We start from the raw sequence: 17,414 nt of genomic DNA on the forward strand, positions 1-17,414 counted from the left end.
AAAATGGCCGCCCCCTGAGATGGACAAAAAAGGGTGGCTTTAACTGCTTATCACCACCACAATCGCAATCTTAATCAGAATGCCATGTTTCGACTAGTGCGCCGGCACAGAACTTATTCTTGTAGAGATTTTTTGGGGGGGTTGACTTCCTTTCACATTCGCCTTCTGTTTTAATTGCTCTTAGTAAATCACAGTGTCTCATCACTGGTGAGCTATTTTTCGAAAAGACCCGTGGTCCCTCAAGTTGTCCGTGGGACTTCCAAGTGCCCGCTATTCCTACTCTGGCAATAAACGTCAAAGTGACGGCTCGTTTAATCAACTCTGCGAGCAGCTAAGTGACATCCACTATTAGCGGTTGTTGAAACCTGGACTTTTTAAAACCACGATAAACCGGTACTCGCTACATGTCTAGAGCCAAGTTGTGGTGGCCTTGCCAGAATTGGTTACTGGCTCCGCTCCAATTGAAGCATAGCCCATTCTTGGAGGGAATTGGAGCTGTGCCTCAATTATCGGTAATTGGACCTTCTATAGCTGAATGTACCAGACAAAAAAAAAAATGCAGACATGACTTGCACGTGCTGGAGATAATTGACACTTGTATTCGGAACTGATTAACTGCTTGTCTGGTTGCTCATTATGTGACGTGGAATGAAAAGTACAACAGCCAGTGTGGTGTGAGCGGCTGACAGGAAGGTAGGATTCACTTCGAGCTCCTTGGGAATGGGGTGTAAAAAACGTGCCTCCAAGTCCGGCCAACATGCACTTAAGGAGAGAGGCCACTGGGCAAGCAAGGTCGAGTTTCTTCTGGCTGTTGCCGGGGACATTGTGGGCCTGGGCAATGTGTGGAGGTTTCCGTACCTGTGCTACAAAAACGGCGGCGGTAAGCAAATGTGGCGCTCGGCGCTTCTTCCGAAAGTTGGACATATCACAGACGTCTGTGTGACATTCAGGCGCATTCCTGGTGCCGTATGTGGTGTTTGCGGTGACGTGCGGTGTGCCGCTCTTCCTTTTGGAGATCGCCGTGGGCCAGCACACCCAAGAGGGCGGGGTCACTTGCTGGAGGAAAATTTGCCCACTGGCCGAAGGTGTGTCATGTATAAGTCCGCTGATCCGAAACACAAACCGGACCCACTCGTACCTTATGCCATCAGTCAGGACAGTTGAATGTTTGATTGAGATCCAACAAAAATGTGCAATGAGAGTGAATCATTAGCCAGCAATTGAACCCCAAACATAAACACAAAATGTGGTTGTCAGTGTGGACAGATCAGCGTGATATATCGATATGCAGCTGTGCTTCGCTCCACGTCAAATATCTCCTTATGGAGACTCATCGAGAGAATCCTTGAACCTCAAATGTCAGGTATCGGCTACGGGGGGCAGCTGATCCAGCTGTACAGCTGCATGACCTACATAATTATTCTGGCCTGGGCTCTCTTCTACCTGGCGTTCTCCTTCACCTCGCCGCTGCCCTGGATCACCTGCGACAACTACTGGAACACGGGTGAGGTCGAGCACACTTCATAGGCGGCAGTATTTTAACCCTTAACTGCTTGCAACAAAAGTGAGTACAGCCCTAAATCAAACAAATAGATTAGAATGTATGCTGTACCGGTAATAATCTGTTTCTTTACTGGTACTGCTTAAAGTCTTATGTGTACAATATATATTGTACATGTACAGTCTGCTGTACTTAAATGTGCCCTTGTGTGTCTACACGTGTCATTCTTTCAGCTGATTGTGTCGTTGTTACAAGGAACCTCACCAACCACACCAAAGGAACTTCGGCAGCGATGGAATTCTGGGAGTAAGGAAGATGATGCACCAATATATCATCTTATATATGAAATAAAGGATGTTGTCTTTTTGTCCGTGTGCAGACGTCGAGTGTTGAGTATCTCAGGGGGCATCGAGGAAATTGGCAGCGTCAGGTGGGAGGTGCTCCTGTGCCTCGTGGCTATGTGGGTCGTTTGTTACTTCAGCATCTGGAAAGGGGTCAAATCCACCGGAAAGGTCAAGCCCATCAAACTACTACAACTACTTTGAAAACGAATGTCACTTATAGGGGAAGTCAACCCAAAATGGTTTTTTTACAAGAAAATGTTCTATGCGGCCCCAGTAGGCTGAACATTTGTGGAATATGAGTTCAGCAGCGAAATCCACCTGTTTTTAGCCATCTCAGGGGGCGGCCATTTTGTCAATTCTCTCGACTGAAAACAGCATCGCAGTTGCTCGGGGCTCAGCAAACGACCAATCGCAGCTCACCTGTTTTCTGAAGCTGAGCCGTGATTGGTCGTTACCTAAGCCCTGGGCAACTGTGATGTCATTTTCAGTCAACAGAAAGTGACAGAATGGCCGGCCCCTGAGCTAGCTAAAAACGGGTGGATTTTGCTGCTTAACTCATATTCCACAAAGGTAATATTAATCAGAATGCCTTGCTTAGACGAGTGAAGGTGCATCGTACATATTATTGTGAAGAACATTTTGGGGTTGACCTTAAATGCCCTGACAGTCTCATGAGACCCTCCTCTCATCCAGGTGGTGTATTTCACTGCCACGTTCCCTTACGTGATGCTCCTCGTCCTTTTGATCCGAGGACTGACTCTTCCGGGAGCCAGACAAGGAGTCGAGTTCTACCTTCTGCCCGAGCCGTCGCGGCTCACAGACCCTCAAGTAGGACTACGTTGCACTCTAATGGATTGGAGGGCAAACGCATTCAATGGCTGCGGACATTTTTTTTCCCCAACAGGTGTGGATGGATGCCGGCTCGCAGATCTTATTCTCGTACAGCATCGGCGGGGGCACCATGATCGTACTGGGCAGCTACAACCACCGCAGCAACAATTGCTACAAGTAAATGTCACAATGAAGCTAGAGAACACAATGCACATATTCAACTGTCCCGACATTAGGTACATATGTTCGGTACGGTACGGTATGTTCAGAAGAAACGTGTATTTGCGTGTTGCAGGGACAGCTTGTGGCTGTGTTTGCTGAACAGTTGTACCAGTGTGGTAGCTGGCTTTGTTGTCTTCTCCGTGCTGGGATTCATGGCTCACCAGCAAGGCGTTCCTATCGCAGAGGTGGCCGAGTCAGGTAAACTTGAACATGATTGGTTGTGACCTGAGCCCCGAGCAATGATTTCATTTTCAGACAGAAAGTGACAAAATGGCCGCCCCCTGACATGGCGAAAAACAAACGCAATATTTATTAGAATGCTGTGTTTAGACTAGTGAAGGTGCAAAGAACATATTATTGCAAGCCATTTTTTAGGGTTGACGTCCCTTTTAAGGGAATGGAAGGTATTATCCAAAATGTAAGACCTATACTCATAGTGGCTATTCATCTATTCAACAGCATGCACTAATTAGCCACCGCGTATGTAAGACAAACGCCTCCCTCAAACAGACTTGTCCAAAAACAGTTTTTGGTCATTGCACTTATCTTACTGGCTGTAAACGAAACGATCATTCGTAGAAATTAAGCTGAGCTCATTTGATCTCTTTGGTTCAACAAAAGCGTCATTAAATCATGATGCGCAAACTTTGTTTGATTTGGTACATTCTATGTTTTCATAAACTTATACAGAGCTAGTTTTCCTGATTAAATAAACAAACACTATTGTGGGGGGTTATTTTTTTGCGTGGGGAGGCCAATTGCATTTGTTTCAGTGGGGATTTGGGATACAAGTGTTTTGACTTACAAGCGTTGTGGACAAGCAAATGAAAGTCATATCTCAAGGCAGCACTGCCATGTGAGCGCTACATGTTGGAGGTGAACGTGGATGTCGTTTGCCAGGTCCAGGCTTGGCGTTCATCGCGTACCCTCAGGCGGTGGCCATGATGCCGCTGCCTCAAGTGTGGGCCGTCTGCTTCTTCGTCATGGTCATCCTCCTGGGCCTGGACACGCAGGTTGCACCAGCGACTAATGATCCAGTCTCACTTCATTTAGCTGAAAACTCTCATTTATGTACGACAAATAACACATATAGTCACATAGTATTTGGTGATTCACAGTGGTTGTATTTGTCCTTCATTTTCTCTCTGCCACCTTACAGCTCTTACATAGTTTCTTTACTTTTTCAATTCTCAGTGGGGAATTTGCTTTTGTGAGTTACGTTTTTGTATCGTGTGCAATAACACTTTATTTTAGTGCGGTGGGGAAAAAAACCAAACATGTTATCTGGGGGTCTCAAATGTGGGGTCCCCCCTTGACATGCCATCTCGATGGCTTTCTTTGCAGTTTGTGGGCATGGAGGTGGTGATGACGTCTTTCACCGACATATTTCCCGCAGTGATGCGTCGGTGGGGCAGGCGAGAAGGTTTCCTCTTCCTCTTCTGCCTTACGTGTTTCTTGATGCAGCTCCTCATGATGACAGAGGTCAGAATATTGACAGCATTTTGATAACTTCTCACCACACTTAGTATCTTGCATGTACAGTAGCTCAAAAAGATTTCCCTCCTCACATTTGAGCAAATCTTTTATTATTGCTTTTCATGGGACAACACTGACAAAATGACAATTTTCTAAAATGTAATGTAGAGTACAGCTTGTACAACAGTCAGTGTCGACATCTACTAGCAACAAAAGTGACAATGTCCACGTGGGCCACAATAAGCCAGTTCCGCTCTTCAGTCTCATGTGACTTGTTAGTTTTCCCGGGTCTCAACTATGAATGGGGAGCAAGTGTGTTGAATTTGGTGCCATCGCCTTCACGCTCTCAAATTGATCCAAAAACTTTCTGAGGATCTAGAAAAAAGAAAAATCATTTTTGGTCTACATGACAGTTTTCAAACTCAAGGCTCGAGGCAGGTTCGGCCCGCCACATTTTAAGTGGACCGCGAGAGCAAATCATGTTTGTCAACTTCATGTTTCTTAAAAAAAATATCAAAGTTGCAAATTGTCTTCACTTTTACTGAAGTTGATATATTGCAAGCGTTTTTTACAATCTCCGTTTTAAAATAAATTGAGTAATAGTTGAACAATGAATTTTTATGGCTTCTGATGATCCAACAATTTGTTATGTTTAGAGCACGTAATAATATGTCGCAATCTTACATTCATATGGGTTCGCAGCCATAACATAATTCCGATGTAGCCTGCAGCAAAAATGAGTTTGTCACCATTAAGATGGCCGCCTCCAGGCTTGAAGAAGATTGAGTCCCATCATTTGAGCCCAATTTGGGACTGACTGTAACAAAACGTATTTTCTGATGCAATGTGTATAGTCACTGTTTGTGAGATCCTGTAAATGGAGTGAAATAAATGCAGTCCTCACATGTGACACTTTTTAGGCACACCTACAGTATACAAGTTAATGAAATGCAAGTTATAGCTATGACAATATGTTGCACGGCTGTACCTCAAACTGTGGCAAGCGAGTCCAAACAATTCTCCCTGATGTCGTCCACAGGGCGGGATGTACATCTTCCAGATTTTCGAATACTACGCATGCAATGGAGCCTGCCTCCTCTTTCTCTGTGTGTTTCAAAGCTTGGCAGTGGGCTGGATATTTGGTAGGTTGACTTGGTTGTCTTTTTTTTTTCTTCTTCATTGCGCAGCCATTTATACCTCCTGCCAAAAAATGATTACAGATATGGTAAGATCTCATTAAAGGCTTGAATCTGACGTGATGTTTATGTGCATCGTCGATAAATCATATTGCAACTTGTTAGTTGTGCGGTAGTGAACTTTGAAATGATTGATAGCATCTCCTGATGGTCAAAGTGAATCACTACCAAAAACGGATCACACTAATGCCTATCTCGTGCACCTTTTTTTTTCTAGGTCTGGTTGTGCTTGTCATGACTAATGTCTTGACACGTATGATAGCAGTGGCAATTTGGATTTGCTTATTGTGTGCTGTTGTACGTACTTGTCCATGTAGGAGCAGAGCGGCTGTATGGCGCCATTCAGGACATGACAGGCACGCTTCCCAACCCTTTCTTCAAAATCTGCTGGCGCTACCTGACCCCCTTCGTCTCATTGGTGAGTGAGATTTTCATCTTTTAGCTGTAATAAGCTCGTCGGACGTTTCATTTGGTGCAGGGATGAGTTGTGGTCAAGGGCCATTTGATTTTGGAAGTGAACAAATGTGCGACGAAGTTAAAACAAATTCAAATGTATACATAAAAACATTTTTACAGTAAGATACTACATTTTATTATGTATTCTTTGTATTGCACTATTTATGATGAATTAATTATTTAAAGATATGAAAGCAAACAAAATATATTTTTAAATCACACAAATATTTAATTAACTATTTCACTGCTATTGGCGAGTGTACTTGTGAATTACGTTTTTGGGTGCTGGAGGCTCTGATGTTGCTCCACTGTAAATTTCCAACTTGGAAACAACTTTACTGACACACAACCACCAGTAGATGGCAGCGATGCCCCATTTTAGATACGAGATCAGCCCAGTTTTTGAGTCCACTTAGAGCAGGTGAGCCCAACTAGGGTCCTCGAGAGCACTTACCCGGCTTGTTTTAGATGTTTCCCTCCTCCAACACACCTAATTCAAAGGATCAGGCTTCTGAAAAGTAGATTATCAGTAGTATTAACAGAAATAGAGGGCCTCAAAATCCAATTTTGCTGAGTGCGTGCAGGATTATGATAAGGCTATATCAGCAGTATTTTTCTTTTGTTTCAGGGCTGTTTCATCTACTCTCTCGTTGAGTACAAGCCACTGACATTCAACCGCTGGTACGTGTACCCCACCTGGGCCTACGTGATGGGCTGGATGATGGCCCTCTCCTCCATCCTACTGGTACCGGGCTGGGCGTTGTACAAGCTCAGCACGGCCACCGGAACCCTCAGTCAGGTTGGGCGGAGTCTACCACTGAAATGCACTGTGAAACAAAGAATATGCTTTCTATGAATCAAAAAGCTAATAATGTCCTCAGTGGTTGTAGATTTTGGCATATTTCAATAAAGCGGTGTTGTTTGTATCCATTTGTTAGCGTCTCCACGGGCTGTGCTGGCCCAAGCCGCCTGACTGCTCGGACACAGAAGTGCAACGCATCACTGAGGACAATAAGCCCTGAAGGAGCGCCTGGGCCAGCTGACGTTGCCGTAGGCGGGCAACTCAGCACGGAGAAGCCGTACATAACATTGTTTTCTAGCTTCATTAACATACATTTATGTCAAAAATGCAAACAAATAAAGTGCAAATTATCACAACCTCAAGTGCACTAAATGGTTTACAGCATGAATTTTTGATAAAACATTCCTTCTAATTAGAATAAATAACACAACCATGGTACGCTTACACAGTGAGCCTAATCAGCAACCAGTTCAGGGTGTACCCCGCCTATTGCCCGAAGGCGCCTGGGAAAGGCTCCAGCACGCGCCCGCGACCCGCGTGAGGATAAGTCATTCGGATGGAAGGTATGTTAGCACAAGATGCTAGCAAATGCTAACATCTTAAATAATTCGTTATTGTAATGACAGCAGTTATATCAGTAGACACTAGTTGGCAGTATTGCCTTATATGTCTTAGATTACTACACGAACAAGTGTGAATGCTGGTTAGACGTGAATGCAGTTAGAAAAATAAAGAGACAGCTTGCAGCATTACTGTTCCTGCGTGACTTCATGAGTAACAGAGGGCAGAACATTACATGGTACCAGGTCGCGGGTCAAGAAAAGGACTGACGCGAGATGGACTCCGTAGAGCCGCCAGAAGCGCTGAAAATGACGGGAAATGTGGACGCGAGTTGGCGGGCTTTCAAGCGACAATTCCAGCTCTACCTTGCCGCCGTAGGAGTCGGTAACAGAAAGAAAAATAGCTCTTTAGCTAACCATTGCCGGAGTGGAGGTCATCCAGGTATTCAACACGTTTGTATATGATGATCCCGAAGACAAAGACAAGTTTGATAAGGTCCTACAGAAATTTTGAAAAGAAAAAACTAAACATATGAGAGATGTGTTTCGTTCAAGATTCCCAACAGCCCGGTGAGTCCTTTGGTACTTTCCTCACCGATCTCAACATTAAAACTAAGTCCTGTAACTTTGGCGATCTGAAAAACTCAATGATAAGGGCTCAGAATGTCTTCGTTAATAATGAAAAGAAGCTACGAGAGAGGCTGTTGAGGGAAGCGGACTTAACATTTGAAAGTGCAGTAAAGACACGAGAATGTCTGTCTTAATGTCGAAATGCACAAGCCGAAGCGGCTCCCTGCATTTGGGAGAACGTGTGAAAAGTGTAAGAAGCAAAATCACCATGCAAAGATGTGCCACACCAAGAAAAAGGTACACAGTGCGGGAAGACACAGATGACAGTGATGACTTAAGTGACACTTTTTTCATCAAAATGGTGTCATGTGAGGAAGACTGTGCGCAGCAACAAACTAAAGGTGATCGAGAGCGTGCTGTAAATGCAGTAAAAGACAAGAAACTGTTACAAAGTGAAGGTAGAAAGAGTATAGTGAACAAATACTTTTCTGTCTTCAAAGGACATGGTACGCTACCTTACACTTACAAAATACGGCTCAAGGAAGGTGCGAAACCTGTAGTACATGGCCCGAGGAGAGTGCCAGCCCCTCTCAAAGTTGGATTAAAAAAGGCACTGAACAGAATCACACAGATGGGAGTCATAGAGAGAGTGGCAGAACCCACCGACGGGGTGAATTCCATCACGTGTGATAAAAACAGGAACTCCCCTGAGTTACGTGTCTGCCTGGACCTTAAAGATCAGAATGAAAACATTAAGAGAACATTATCAAAGAGAACATTATCAAATTGTCATAACCTTTCTCTTGCCTCCTACAATCCACCATTCTGCAGCACCTGCAGTGTCCACTTGATGGCACCAAAGACGTGTAGAGACAATGAACAAATACAACAACTTGGATTGTGAACAGCACAGCCAGTGTGGTGTGAGTGGCTGAAAGGAAGGTAGGATTCACTTCGAGCTCTTTGGGAATGGGGTGTAAAAAACGTGTCTCCAAGTCTGGCCATCATGCACTTAAGGAGAGAGGCCACTGGGCAAGCAAGGTTGAGTTTCTTCTGGCTGTTGTCGGCAACATTGTGGGCCTGGGCAATGTGTGGAGGTTTCCGTACCTGTGCTACAAAAACGGCGGCGGTAAGCAAATGTGGCGCTCGGCGCTTCTTCCGAAAGTTGTACATATCACAGAAGTCTGTGTGACATTCAGGCGCATTCCTGGTGCCGTATGTGGTGTTTGCGGTGACGTGCGGTGTGCCGCTCTTCCTTTTGGAGATCGCCGTGGGCCAGCACACCCAAGAGGGTGGGGTCACTTGCTGGAGGAAAATTTGCCCACTGGCTGAAGGTGTGTCATGTATAAGTCTGCTGATCCGAAACACAAACCGGACCCATCCATCCATCCATTATCGATACCGCTCATCCTCAAAAGGCTCGCGGGGCGTGCTGGAGCCTATCCCAGCTGTCTTTGGGCAGTAGGCGGGGGACACCCTGAATCGGTTGCCAGCCAATCGCAGGGCACACAGAGACAAACATCCGCACTCACAATCACACCTAGGGGCAATTTAGAGAGACAAACCCACTTGTACCTTTTGCCATCAGTCAGGACAGTTGAATGTTTAATTGAGATCAAAACACGTCGAGAAATGTGCAATGAGAGTGAATCGTTAGCCAACAATTGAACCCCAAACATAAACACAAAATGTGGTTGTGGGAGTGAGGCAAACTTTCACAGCAAGAGCTCTTTCTTGAATTCAAACAAAAAAATGAGTTCCTTAATGTACTTTCATGTCTGGGTTATGCCGGGATAAAATATTGAAACATTCTTAATATCACGTTTACATGATTAAGCAGACAGACTTGCTCCGGCATTTGAATAATCCACTTTTTAAAAATAAATTTGATTACCATTAACAAACCAAACACAGTTATTAATACATACATCTTTATTGAAGGCTTGTTCCTCACGGACACGCCGTAAGAGTTACAGCATGAAATAAACAATAATAAACATAAATGAAAGCCATTAAAAGTAGACAGTGATTCAAAAAAACTTCAGTAGCTACGACGCATCACTTGTGAGAGGCTATGATTAGCGTAACCACGACGCAAATAACAAAAAAGACACACTCCCACGGATAAGTCACATCACAAAAAAACCCAACAATAATGAAACAAATCAAGCAGCACAAATACCTTGTTCCCGTTCCAGCCAGGTCCTTGCGGCCGTATACAAGTCGTTAACATCTCAAAGCAACAACGAACAACTACTATTCAATCAGCCACGCGTCAAAACGATGACCTCCTTTTCCTAGAAGCATTTCAGTAAAGTCAGTGCATCGCTTGTGGATCAGCACTTCCTGAATTACCGGAAAAGCACCAAAATAAAAGCGCACGGTGTAAAAAATTACGACTTAATGGCGAGAACAGGATTTTGACCGTAGAAAACAAAAAACTTGTCAAAAGTAATAAACGAAGATTTATGAGTCGGTTACACAAACGTACGTCATTTCCGCTTGTTACTTTGAACTGTCAATAAAACACTTGATATTCATGTCACTCGCCACATGAATGAAGCAGCCGGTTTCCTCCTCGCTCCAAAAATGTGCTTTTTTTGCTGCGTCTGTGAGCTTGTTTATCTCTGCTTGTGTATTTGCGATGGGTTTCGCGCCAAACAACGCACTTACAAGCATTTGCTGTACTACAAAGACCAGCATTACTCGCGATTGAGCATGCGCAGAGTGTCACGGCAGCATTTTTGCCTTTTTCGCCTCTCCTCCTTTTCCATCCACTTCTCTTATGCTTTTTATTTTAATGTATTTTCGATTTTTTTATACCAAGTACTTTGACGTAAATTTCGACTTTAGGGGTGAAATCCGACACGATACTTGATACATCCACATGAAGTAGTGACGTAATATTTCAAAATGCAGTATTAAGACATCAGCATCAAACAGCGCTATTATGATATGCATCGGACAGTTCTCTGTTATGATGCGGTGTGGACAGATCAGCGTCATATATCGATATGCAGCTGTGCTTCGCTCCACGTCAAATATCTCCTTATGGAGACTCATCGAGAGAATCCTTGAACCTCAAATGTCAGGTATCGGCTACGGGGAGCAGCTGACTCTGCTGTACAGCTGCATGACCTACATAATTATTCTGGCCTGGGCTCTCTTCTACCTGGCGTTCTCCTTCACCTCTCCGCTGCCCTGGAGCACCTGCGACAACTACTGGAACACGGGTGAGGTCGAGCACACTTCATAGGCGGCAGTATTTTAACCCTTAACTGCTTGCAACAAATGTGAGTACACCCCTAAATCAAACAAATAGATTAGAATGTATGCTGTACCGGTAATGTGTCCATTCATTTTCTTTACTGGTACTGCTTAACATGTTCAGAGTCTTATGTGTACAACATATATTGTACATGTACAGTATGCTGTACTTAAATGTGCCCTTGTGTGTCTACACGTGTCATTCTTTCAGCTGATTGTGTCATTGTTACAAGGAACCTCACCAACCACACCAACGGAACTTCGGCAGCGATGGAATTCTGGGAGTAAGGAAGATGATACACCAATATATCATCTTATATATGAAATAAAGCATGTTGTCATTTTGTCCGTGTGCAGACGCCGAGTGTTGAGTATCTCAGGGGGCATCGAGGAAATTGGCAGCATCAGGTGGGAGGTGCTCCTGTGCTTCGTGGCTGTGTGGGTCGTTTGTTACTTCTGCATCTGGAAAGGGGTCAAATCCACCGGAAAGGTCAAGTCCATCAAACTACCTAAAAAAAAACCTCATTTAAATACCGCGGCAGTCTCGTGACCCAGACTTCTCGTCCAGGTGGTGTATTTCACTGCCACGTTCCCTTACGTGATGCTCCTCGTCCTTTTGATCCGAGGACTGACTCTTCCGGGAGCCAGACAAGGAGTCGAGTTCTACCTTCTGCCCGAGCTGTCGCGGCTCACAGACCCTCAAGTAGGACAACGTTGCACTCTTACGGATTGGAGGGCAAACGCATTCAATGGCTGCGGACATTTTTTTTTTCCCCCCCAACAGGTGTGGATGGATGCCGGCTCGCAAGTCTTCTTCTCGTACAGCATCGGCGGGGGCACCATGATCGTACTGGGCAGCTACAACCCCCGCAGCAACAATTGCTACAAGTAAGTGTCACAATGAAGATACAAAACATAATGCACACATTCAACTGTCCCGACATTAGGTACACCGAAACTAGCCAATGGGAACCAACACAAGAAGTGAATGAAAGATTCTGTCTTTAAAGACAATAATGTGCTGCTCCGTTTTTTGAAAGGTATTGATTTAAAGCAACACTGTGTCATATATCAGTTTTTGTTGATTATGGCGGCGCCATGTGGACAAAAGCAGTAGTGTTTTGACAAAAGTCAACCACATTTCCTATGCGCGCCAGCGCGTAGTGTCGTGAAATCCAGGGGGCTCGCTGGCCTGCAAGTTGGATTGAATTACATTTCTATTTCCAGCGGCTGTGTGAAAGGTGAATAGCGATGGTCATGAATCTAATTTGGTTTAAACAATACTTTTGTTTTTTGGTTTGTTTTGAGGCTTCTGCCATGACACCAGTAATGCGTAGTTTCAATTTCCATCCATTATAGCGAAAGGAGGAAGTGAGTATGCCGTAAAGCAATTCAGGACATTTGTATTTTTTTTTTTTGTGTGCCAGGGTTGCTCCCATCCTCAAAGTTTCTTAGTGCCAGTAAAATCGATGTTCAGAAGAAACGTGTATTTGTGTGTTGCAGGGACAGCTTGTGGCTGTGTTTGCTGAACAGTTGTACCAGTGTGGTAGCTGGCTTTGTTGTCTTCTCCGTGCTGGGATTCATGGCTCACGAGCAAGGCGTTCCTATCGCAGAGGTGGCCGAGTCAGGTAAACTTGAAATCCTCTTAAAGCCAAAGTCCACCCAAAAAGTTTCTTTACAACGCCGGTATTATGTTCCATGTAGCCCCACTAGTCTAAACACGGCATTCTGATTCATATTGCGTTTGTGGAATATGATTTCAGCAGTCAAATCCACCCGTTTTTGTCCATCTCAGGAGGCGGCCATTTTGCCACTTTCTGTCGACTGAAAATGACATCACAGTTGCTCGAGGCTCAGGTAACAACCAATCATGGCTCGGCTTCAGAAAAGAGGTGAGCCGTGATTGGTCATTACCTGAGCAACTGCGATGTCATTTTCAGTCGACAGAAAGTGACAAAATGGCCGCGCCCTGACATGGCGAAAAACAGATGGATTTTGCTGCCTAACTCCTATTCCCACATAGCATTTATCTTACTAGCTGTAAACGAAACGATCATTCGTAGAAATTAAGCTGAGCTCATTTGATCTCTTTGGTTCAACAAAAGCGTCATTAAATCATGATGCACAAACTTTGTTTGATTTGGTACATTCTATGTTTTCATAAAATTATACAGAGCTAGTTTTCCTGATTAAATAAACAAACACTATTGTGGGGGGTTATTCTTTTGCGTGGGGAGGCCAATTGCATTTGTTTCAGTGGGGATTTGGGATACAAGTGTTTTGACTTACAAGCGTTGTGGACAAGCAAATGAAAGTCATATCTCAAGGCAGCACTGCCATGTGAGCGCTACATGTTGGAGGTGAACGTGGATGTCGTTTGCCAGGTCCAGGCTTGGCGTTCATCGCGTACCCTCAGGCGGTGGCCATGATGCCGCTGCCTCAAGTGTGGGCCGTCTGCTTCTTCGTCATGGTCATCCTCCTGGGCCTGGACACGCAGGTGGGGAAAAAAAACAAACATGTTACCTGGGGGTCTCAAATGTCCCCCCCTGACATGCCACCTCGATGGCTTTCTTTGCAGTTTGTGGTCGTGGAGACGGTGATGACGTCTTTCGCCGACATATTTCCCGCAGTGATGCGTCGGTCGGGCAGGCGAGAGGGTTTCCTCTTCCTCTTCTGCCTTACGTGTTTCTTGATGCAGCTCCTCATGATGACAGAGGTCAGAATATTGACTCACACTCGCTATGAGTCGCTATGTGCCAAAGAAGTGTCCATAAGCATTTCGATAACTTCTCACCACACTTTGTACCTCGCATGTACAGTAGCTCAAAAAGAGTTCACTCCTTACATTTTGGCAAATCTTTTATTATTGCTTTTCGTGGGACCACACTGACAAAATGACAATTTTCTAAAATGTAAAGTAGTCAGAGTACGGCTTGTACAACCGTCAGTGTGTACATCCACTAGCAACAAAAGCGAGTACACCCCTAAGTGAAAATGTCCACGTGGGCCGCAATAAGCCAGTTCCGCTCTTCAGTCTCATGTGACTTGTTAGTTTTCCCTGGTCTCAGCTATGAATGGGGAGCAAGTGTGTTGAATTTGGTGCCATCGCCTTCACGCTCTCAAATTGATCCAAAAACTTTCTGAGGATCTGGAAAAAAGAAAAATCATTTTTGGTCTACATGACAGTTTTCAAACTCAAGGCTCGAGGCAGGTTAGGCCCGCCACATTTTAAGTGGACCGCGAGGGCAAATCATGTTTCATGTTTCTTAAAAAAAAATAAAAAATTCAAAATTGCTAATTGTCTTCACTTTTACTGAAGTGGATATAATGCAAGCATTTTTTTTTTACAATCTCCCTTTTAAAATAAATTGAGTAATAGTTGAACAATACATTTTTTATGGCTTCTGATTATCCAACAATTTGGCTTGAAGAAGATTGAGGCCCATCATTTGAGCCCAATTTGGGACCGACTGTAACAAAACGTATTTTCTTATGCAGGATGTATAGTCACTGTTTGTGAGATCCTGTAAATGGAGTGAAATAAATGCAGTCCTCACATGTGACACTTTTTAGGCACACCTACAGTATACAAGTTAATGAAATGCAAGTTATAGCTATGACAATATGTTGCACGGCTGTACCTCAAACTGTGGCAAGCGAGTCCAAACAATTCTCCCTGATGTCGTCCACAGGGCGGGATGTACATCTTCCAGATTTTCGAATACTACGCATGCAGTGGAACCTGCATCCTCTTTCTCTGTGTGTTTCAAAGCTTGGCAGTGGGCTGGATATTTGGTAGGTTGATGGCTGTCGTTTTTTTTCTTCTTCATTGTGCGGCCATTTATACCTCCTAGTATTACAGATATGGTAAGATCTCATCAAGGGTTTGAATCTGACGTCAAGTTTATGCGCTTTGTTGATAAATCATATTTTGCCGTGGTAGTCGTGCAGTAGTGAACTTTGAAATGATTGATAGCATCTCCTGATGGTCAAAGTGAATCACTACCAAAAACGAATCACACTAATGCCTATCTCGTGCACCTTTTTTTTTCTAGGTCTGGTTGTGCTTGTCATGACTAATGTCTTGACACGTATGATAGCAGTGGCAATTTGGGTTTGCTTATTGTGTGCTGTTGTACGTACTTGTCCATGTAGGAGCAGAGCGGCTGTATGGCGCCATTCAGGACATGACAGGCACGCTTCCCAACCCTTTCTTCAAAATCTGCTGGCGCTACCTGACCCCCTTTGTCTCATTGGTGAGTGGGATTTTTAGATTTTATCTGTAATACGCTCATCGGATATTGCATTTGGTGCAGGGATGAGTTGTCGCCAAGGGCCATTTGATTTTTAAAGTGAACAAATGGGCGACGAAGGTAAAACAAATTCAAATGTATACATACAATCATTTTTGTAGTAAGATATTACATTTTATTATGTATTCTTTGTATTGCACTATTTATGATGAATTAAGTCATTATTTAAAGATATGAAAGAAAACAAAAAATATATTTTAGATCACATAAATATTTAATTAACTCATTCACTGCTATTGACGACCGTACTTGTCAATTATGTTTTTGGGTGCTGGAGGCTCTGATGCTGCTCCACTGTAAATTTCCAACTTGGAAACAACTTTACCGACACACAACCACCAGTAGATGGCAGCGATGCCCCATTTCAGATACGAGATCAGCCCGGTTTTTGAGTCCACTTAGATTAGGCGTGCCCAAATCGGGTCCTCGAGAGCACCTACCCGGCCTGTTTTAGATGTTTCCCTCCTCCAACACACCGAATTCAAATGATCAGGAACATTATCAGGCTTCTGAAAAGTAGATTATCAGTTGTATTTGCAGAAATAGAGGGCCTCAAAATCCAATTTTGCTGAGTGCGCACAGGTGATGTTGAGGACATACCAACGGTATTTTTCTTTTGTTTCAGAGCTGTTTCATCTACTCTCTCGTTGAGTACAAGCCACTGACATTCAACCGCTGGTACGTGTACCCCACCTGGGCCTACGTGATGGGCTGGATGATGGCCCTCTCCTCCATCCTACTGGTACCGGGCTGGGCGTTGTACAAGCTCAGCACGGCCACCGGAACCCTCAGTCAGGTTGGGCGGAGTCTACCACCGAAATGCACTATGAAACGAGGAATATGCTTTCTATGAATCAAAAAGCTAATAATGTCCTCAATGGTTGTAGATTTTGGCATATTTCAATAAAGCGGTGTTGTTTGTATCCATTTGTTAGCGTCTCCACGGGCTGTGCTGGCCCAAGCCGCCTGACTGCTCGGACACAGAAGTGCAACGCATCACTGAGGACGATCATCCCTGAAGGAGCGCCTGTGCCAGCTGACGTTGCCGTAGGCGGGCAACTCAGCACGGAGAAGCCGTACATAACATTGTTTTCTAGCTTCATTAACACACATCTATGTCAAAAATGCAAACAAATAAAGTGCAAATTATCACAACGTCAAGTGCACTACATGGTTTACAGCATGAATTTTTGATAAAACATTCCTTCTAATTAGAATAAATAACACAACCACACAGTGAGCCTAATTAGCAACCAGTTCAGGGTGTACCCCGCCTATTGCCCGAAGGCAGCTGGGAAAGGCTCCAGCACGCGCCCGCGACCCTCGTGAGGATAAATGCTTCGGATAATTGATGGATGGAAGGTCCGCTAGCATAGGATGCTAGCAAATTCTAACGTCTTAAATAACTTATTAATACACATTTAGCAACATTTGCCTTCCCCAAAACGTGAATGTACTTTGTCAATACTTCATAGCTTGCAGAAATGATGCATTTTACCACAAATTGGTTGGTCGGGTCAAGGTTCAAGTGTGAGAGCGCAAATTCCGAATTGAACCCTAAATTGTTGAATGGCCTATCAAAAACAAGTATGTTTACTTGAAGGTGACTCATTTGGATGACCATACCTGTCAACTTGTACTTTTTCCCCGTATTTTATATGTTTTTTGATCATTTCAAATTGTGTATGCCGTATAACAATTTTTGTACGGGAAAACAAAATTTAAAAACTCGTTATTTGTTAGACCGATCTCGTCTTGCCCATTTCGGCTCTAATCCGGAGCGACTGCAAACTTCGGCCGACTTTCACGAGCAAAGTACCCCTCCCGGGGTTGACAGGTATGGATGACTAACCTGTAATCCATAATGTTGACAATT

General features: G+C 44.1%; 2 protein-coding genes across 13 annotated transcripts; both read left to right on the forward strand.

Moving 5' to 3' along the window:
* Window positions 1-720: 720 nt before the first annotated feature.
* LOC147144367 (sodium- and chloride-dependent GABA transporter 3-like) lies at window positions 721-7,200 on the forward strand. Its single transcript, XM_086036020.1, has 14 exons — window positions 721-880; window positions 951-1,085; window positions 1,364-1,504; window positions 1,735-1,807; window positions 1,881-2,013; window positions 2,539-2,673; window positions 2,750-2,853; window positions 2,972-3,096; window positions 3,799-3,911; window positions 4,243-4,380; window positions 5,414-5,516; window positions 5,888-5,988; window positions 6,655-6,825; window positions 6,965-7,200. Exons 1-14 carry the CDS (start codon window positions 721-723, stop codon window positions 7,046-7,048), a joined length of 1,716 nt encoding a protein of 571 aa, XP_085892146.1. The 3' UTR covers window positions 7,049-7,200.
* A 60-nt stretch (window positions 7,201-7,260) lies between these two features.
* On the forward strand, window positions 7,261-16,693 carry LOC147144368 (sodium- and chloride-dependent GABA transporter 2-like). Of its 12 annotated transcripts, none has more exons than XM_086036517.1 (15): window positions 7,320-7,391; window positions 8,790-9,087; window positions 9,158-9,292; window positions 11,051-11,191; window positions 11,437-11,509; window positions 11,583-11,715; window positions 11,794-11,928; window positions 12,010-12,113; window positions 12,729-12,853; window positions 13,610-13,722; window positions 13,804-13,941; window positions 14,918-15,020; window positions 15,381-15,481; window positions 16,164-16,334; window positions 16,474-16,693. In XM_086036517.1, exons 2-15 carry the CDS (start codon window positions 8,928-8,930, stop codon window positions 16,555-16,557), a joined length of 1,716 nt encoding a protein of 571 aa, XP_085892643.1. In that variant the 5' UTR covers window positions 7,320-7,391; window positions 8,790-8,927; the 3' UTR covers window positions 16,558-16,693. The 12 variants fall into 12 exon arrangements, with proteins under 12 accessions (XP_085892648.1, XP_085892651.1, XP_085892643.1 ...); XM_086036515.1 differs by lacking the exon at window positions 7,320-7,391 and adding an exon at window positions 7,533-8,359 and having other exon boundaries at window positions 8,459-9,087; XM_086036516.1 differs by lacking the exon at window positions 7,320-7,391 and adding an exon at window positions 7,533-7,958.
* Window positions 16,694-17,414: the final 721 nt, after the last annotated feature.

This window comes from Filicampus tigris, chromosome 7 (genome assembly GCF_054856515.1).
Source record: "Filicampus tigris isolate MCC_2025a chromosome 7, RoL_Ftig_1.0, whole genome shotgun sequence".
Taxonomy (NCBI): Eukaryota; Metazoa; Chordata; class Actinopteri; order Syngnathiformes; family Syngnathidae; genus Filicampus; species Filicampus tigris.

What these genes read in the sequence shown, in the direction of transcription:
- LOC147144367 (XM_086036020.1), top strand. Translation starts at nt 721, where the DNA reads ATGGGGTGTAAAAAACGTGCCTCCAAGTCCGGCCAACATGCACTTAAG. An exon ending in GCAGCGATGGAATTCTGGGA is followed by an intron (nt 1,808 to 1,880) that starts GTAAGGAAGATG and finishes GTCCGTGTGCAG; the next exon opens with ACGTCGAGTGTTGAGTATCT. An exon ending in CGCGGCTCACAGACCCTCAA is followed by an intron (nt 2,674 to 2,749) that starts GTAGGACTACGT and finishes TTTCCCCAACAG; the next exon opens with GTGTGGATGGATGCCGGCTC.
- LOC147144368 (XM_086036517.1), top strand. Translation starts at nt 8,928, where the DNA reads ATGGGGTGTAAAAAACGTGTCTCCAAGTCTGGCCATCATGCACTTAAG. An exon ending in TCCTGGGCCTGGACACGCAG is followed by an intron (nt 13,723 to 13,803) that starts GTGGGGAAAAAA and finishes CTTTCTTTGCAG; the next exon opens with TTTGTGGTCGTGGAGACGGT. An exon ending in TGACCCCCTTTGTCTCATTG is followed by an intron (nt 15,482 to 16,163) that starts GTGAGTGGGATT and finishes CTTTTGTTTCAG; the next exon opens with AGCTGTTTCATCTACTCTCT.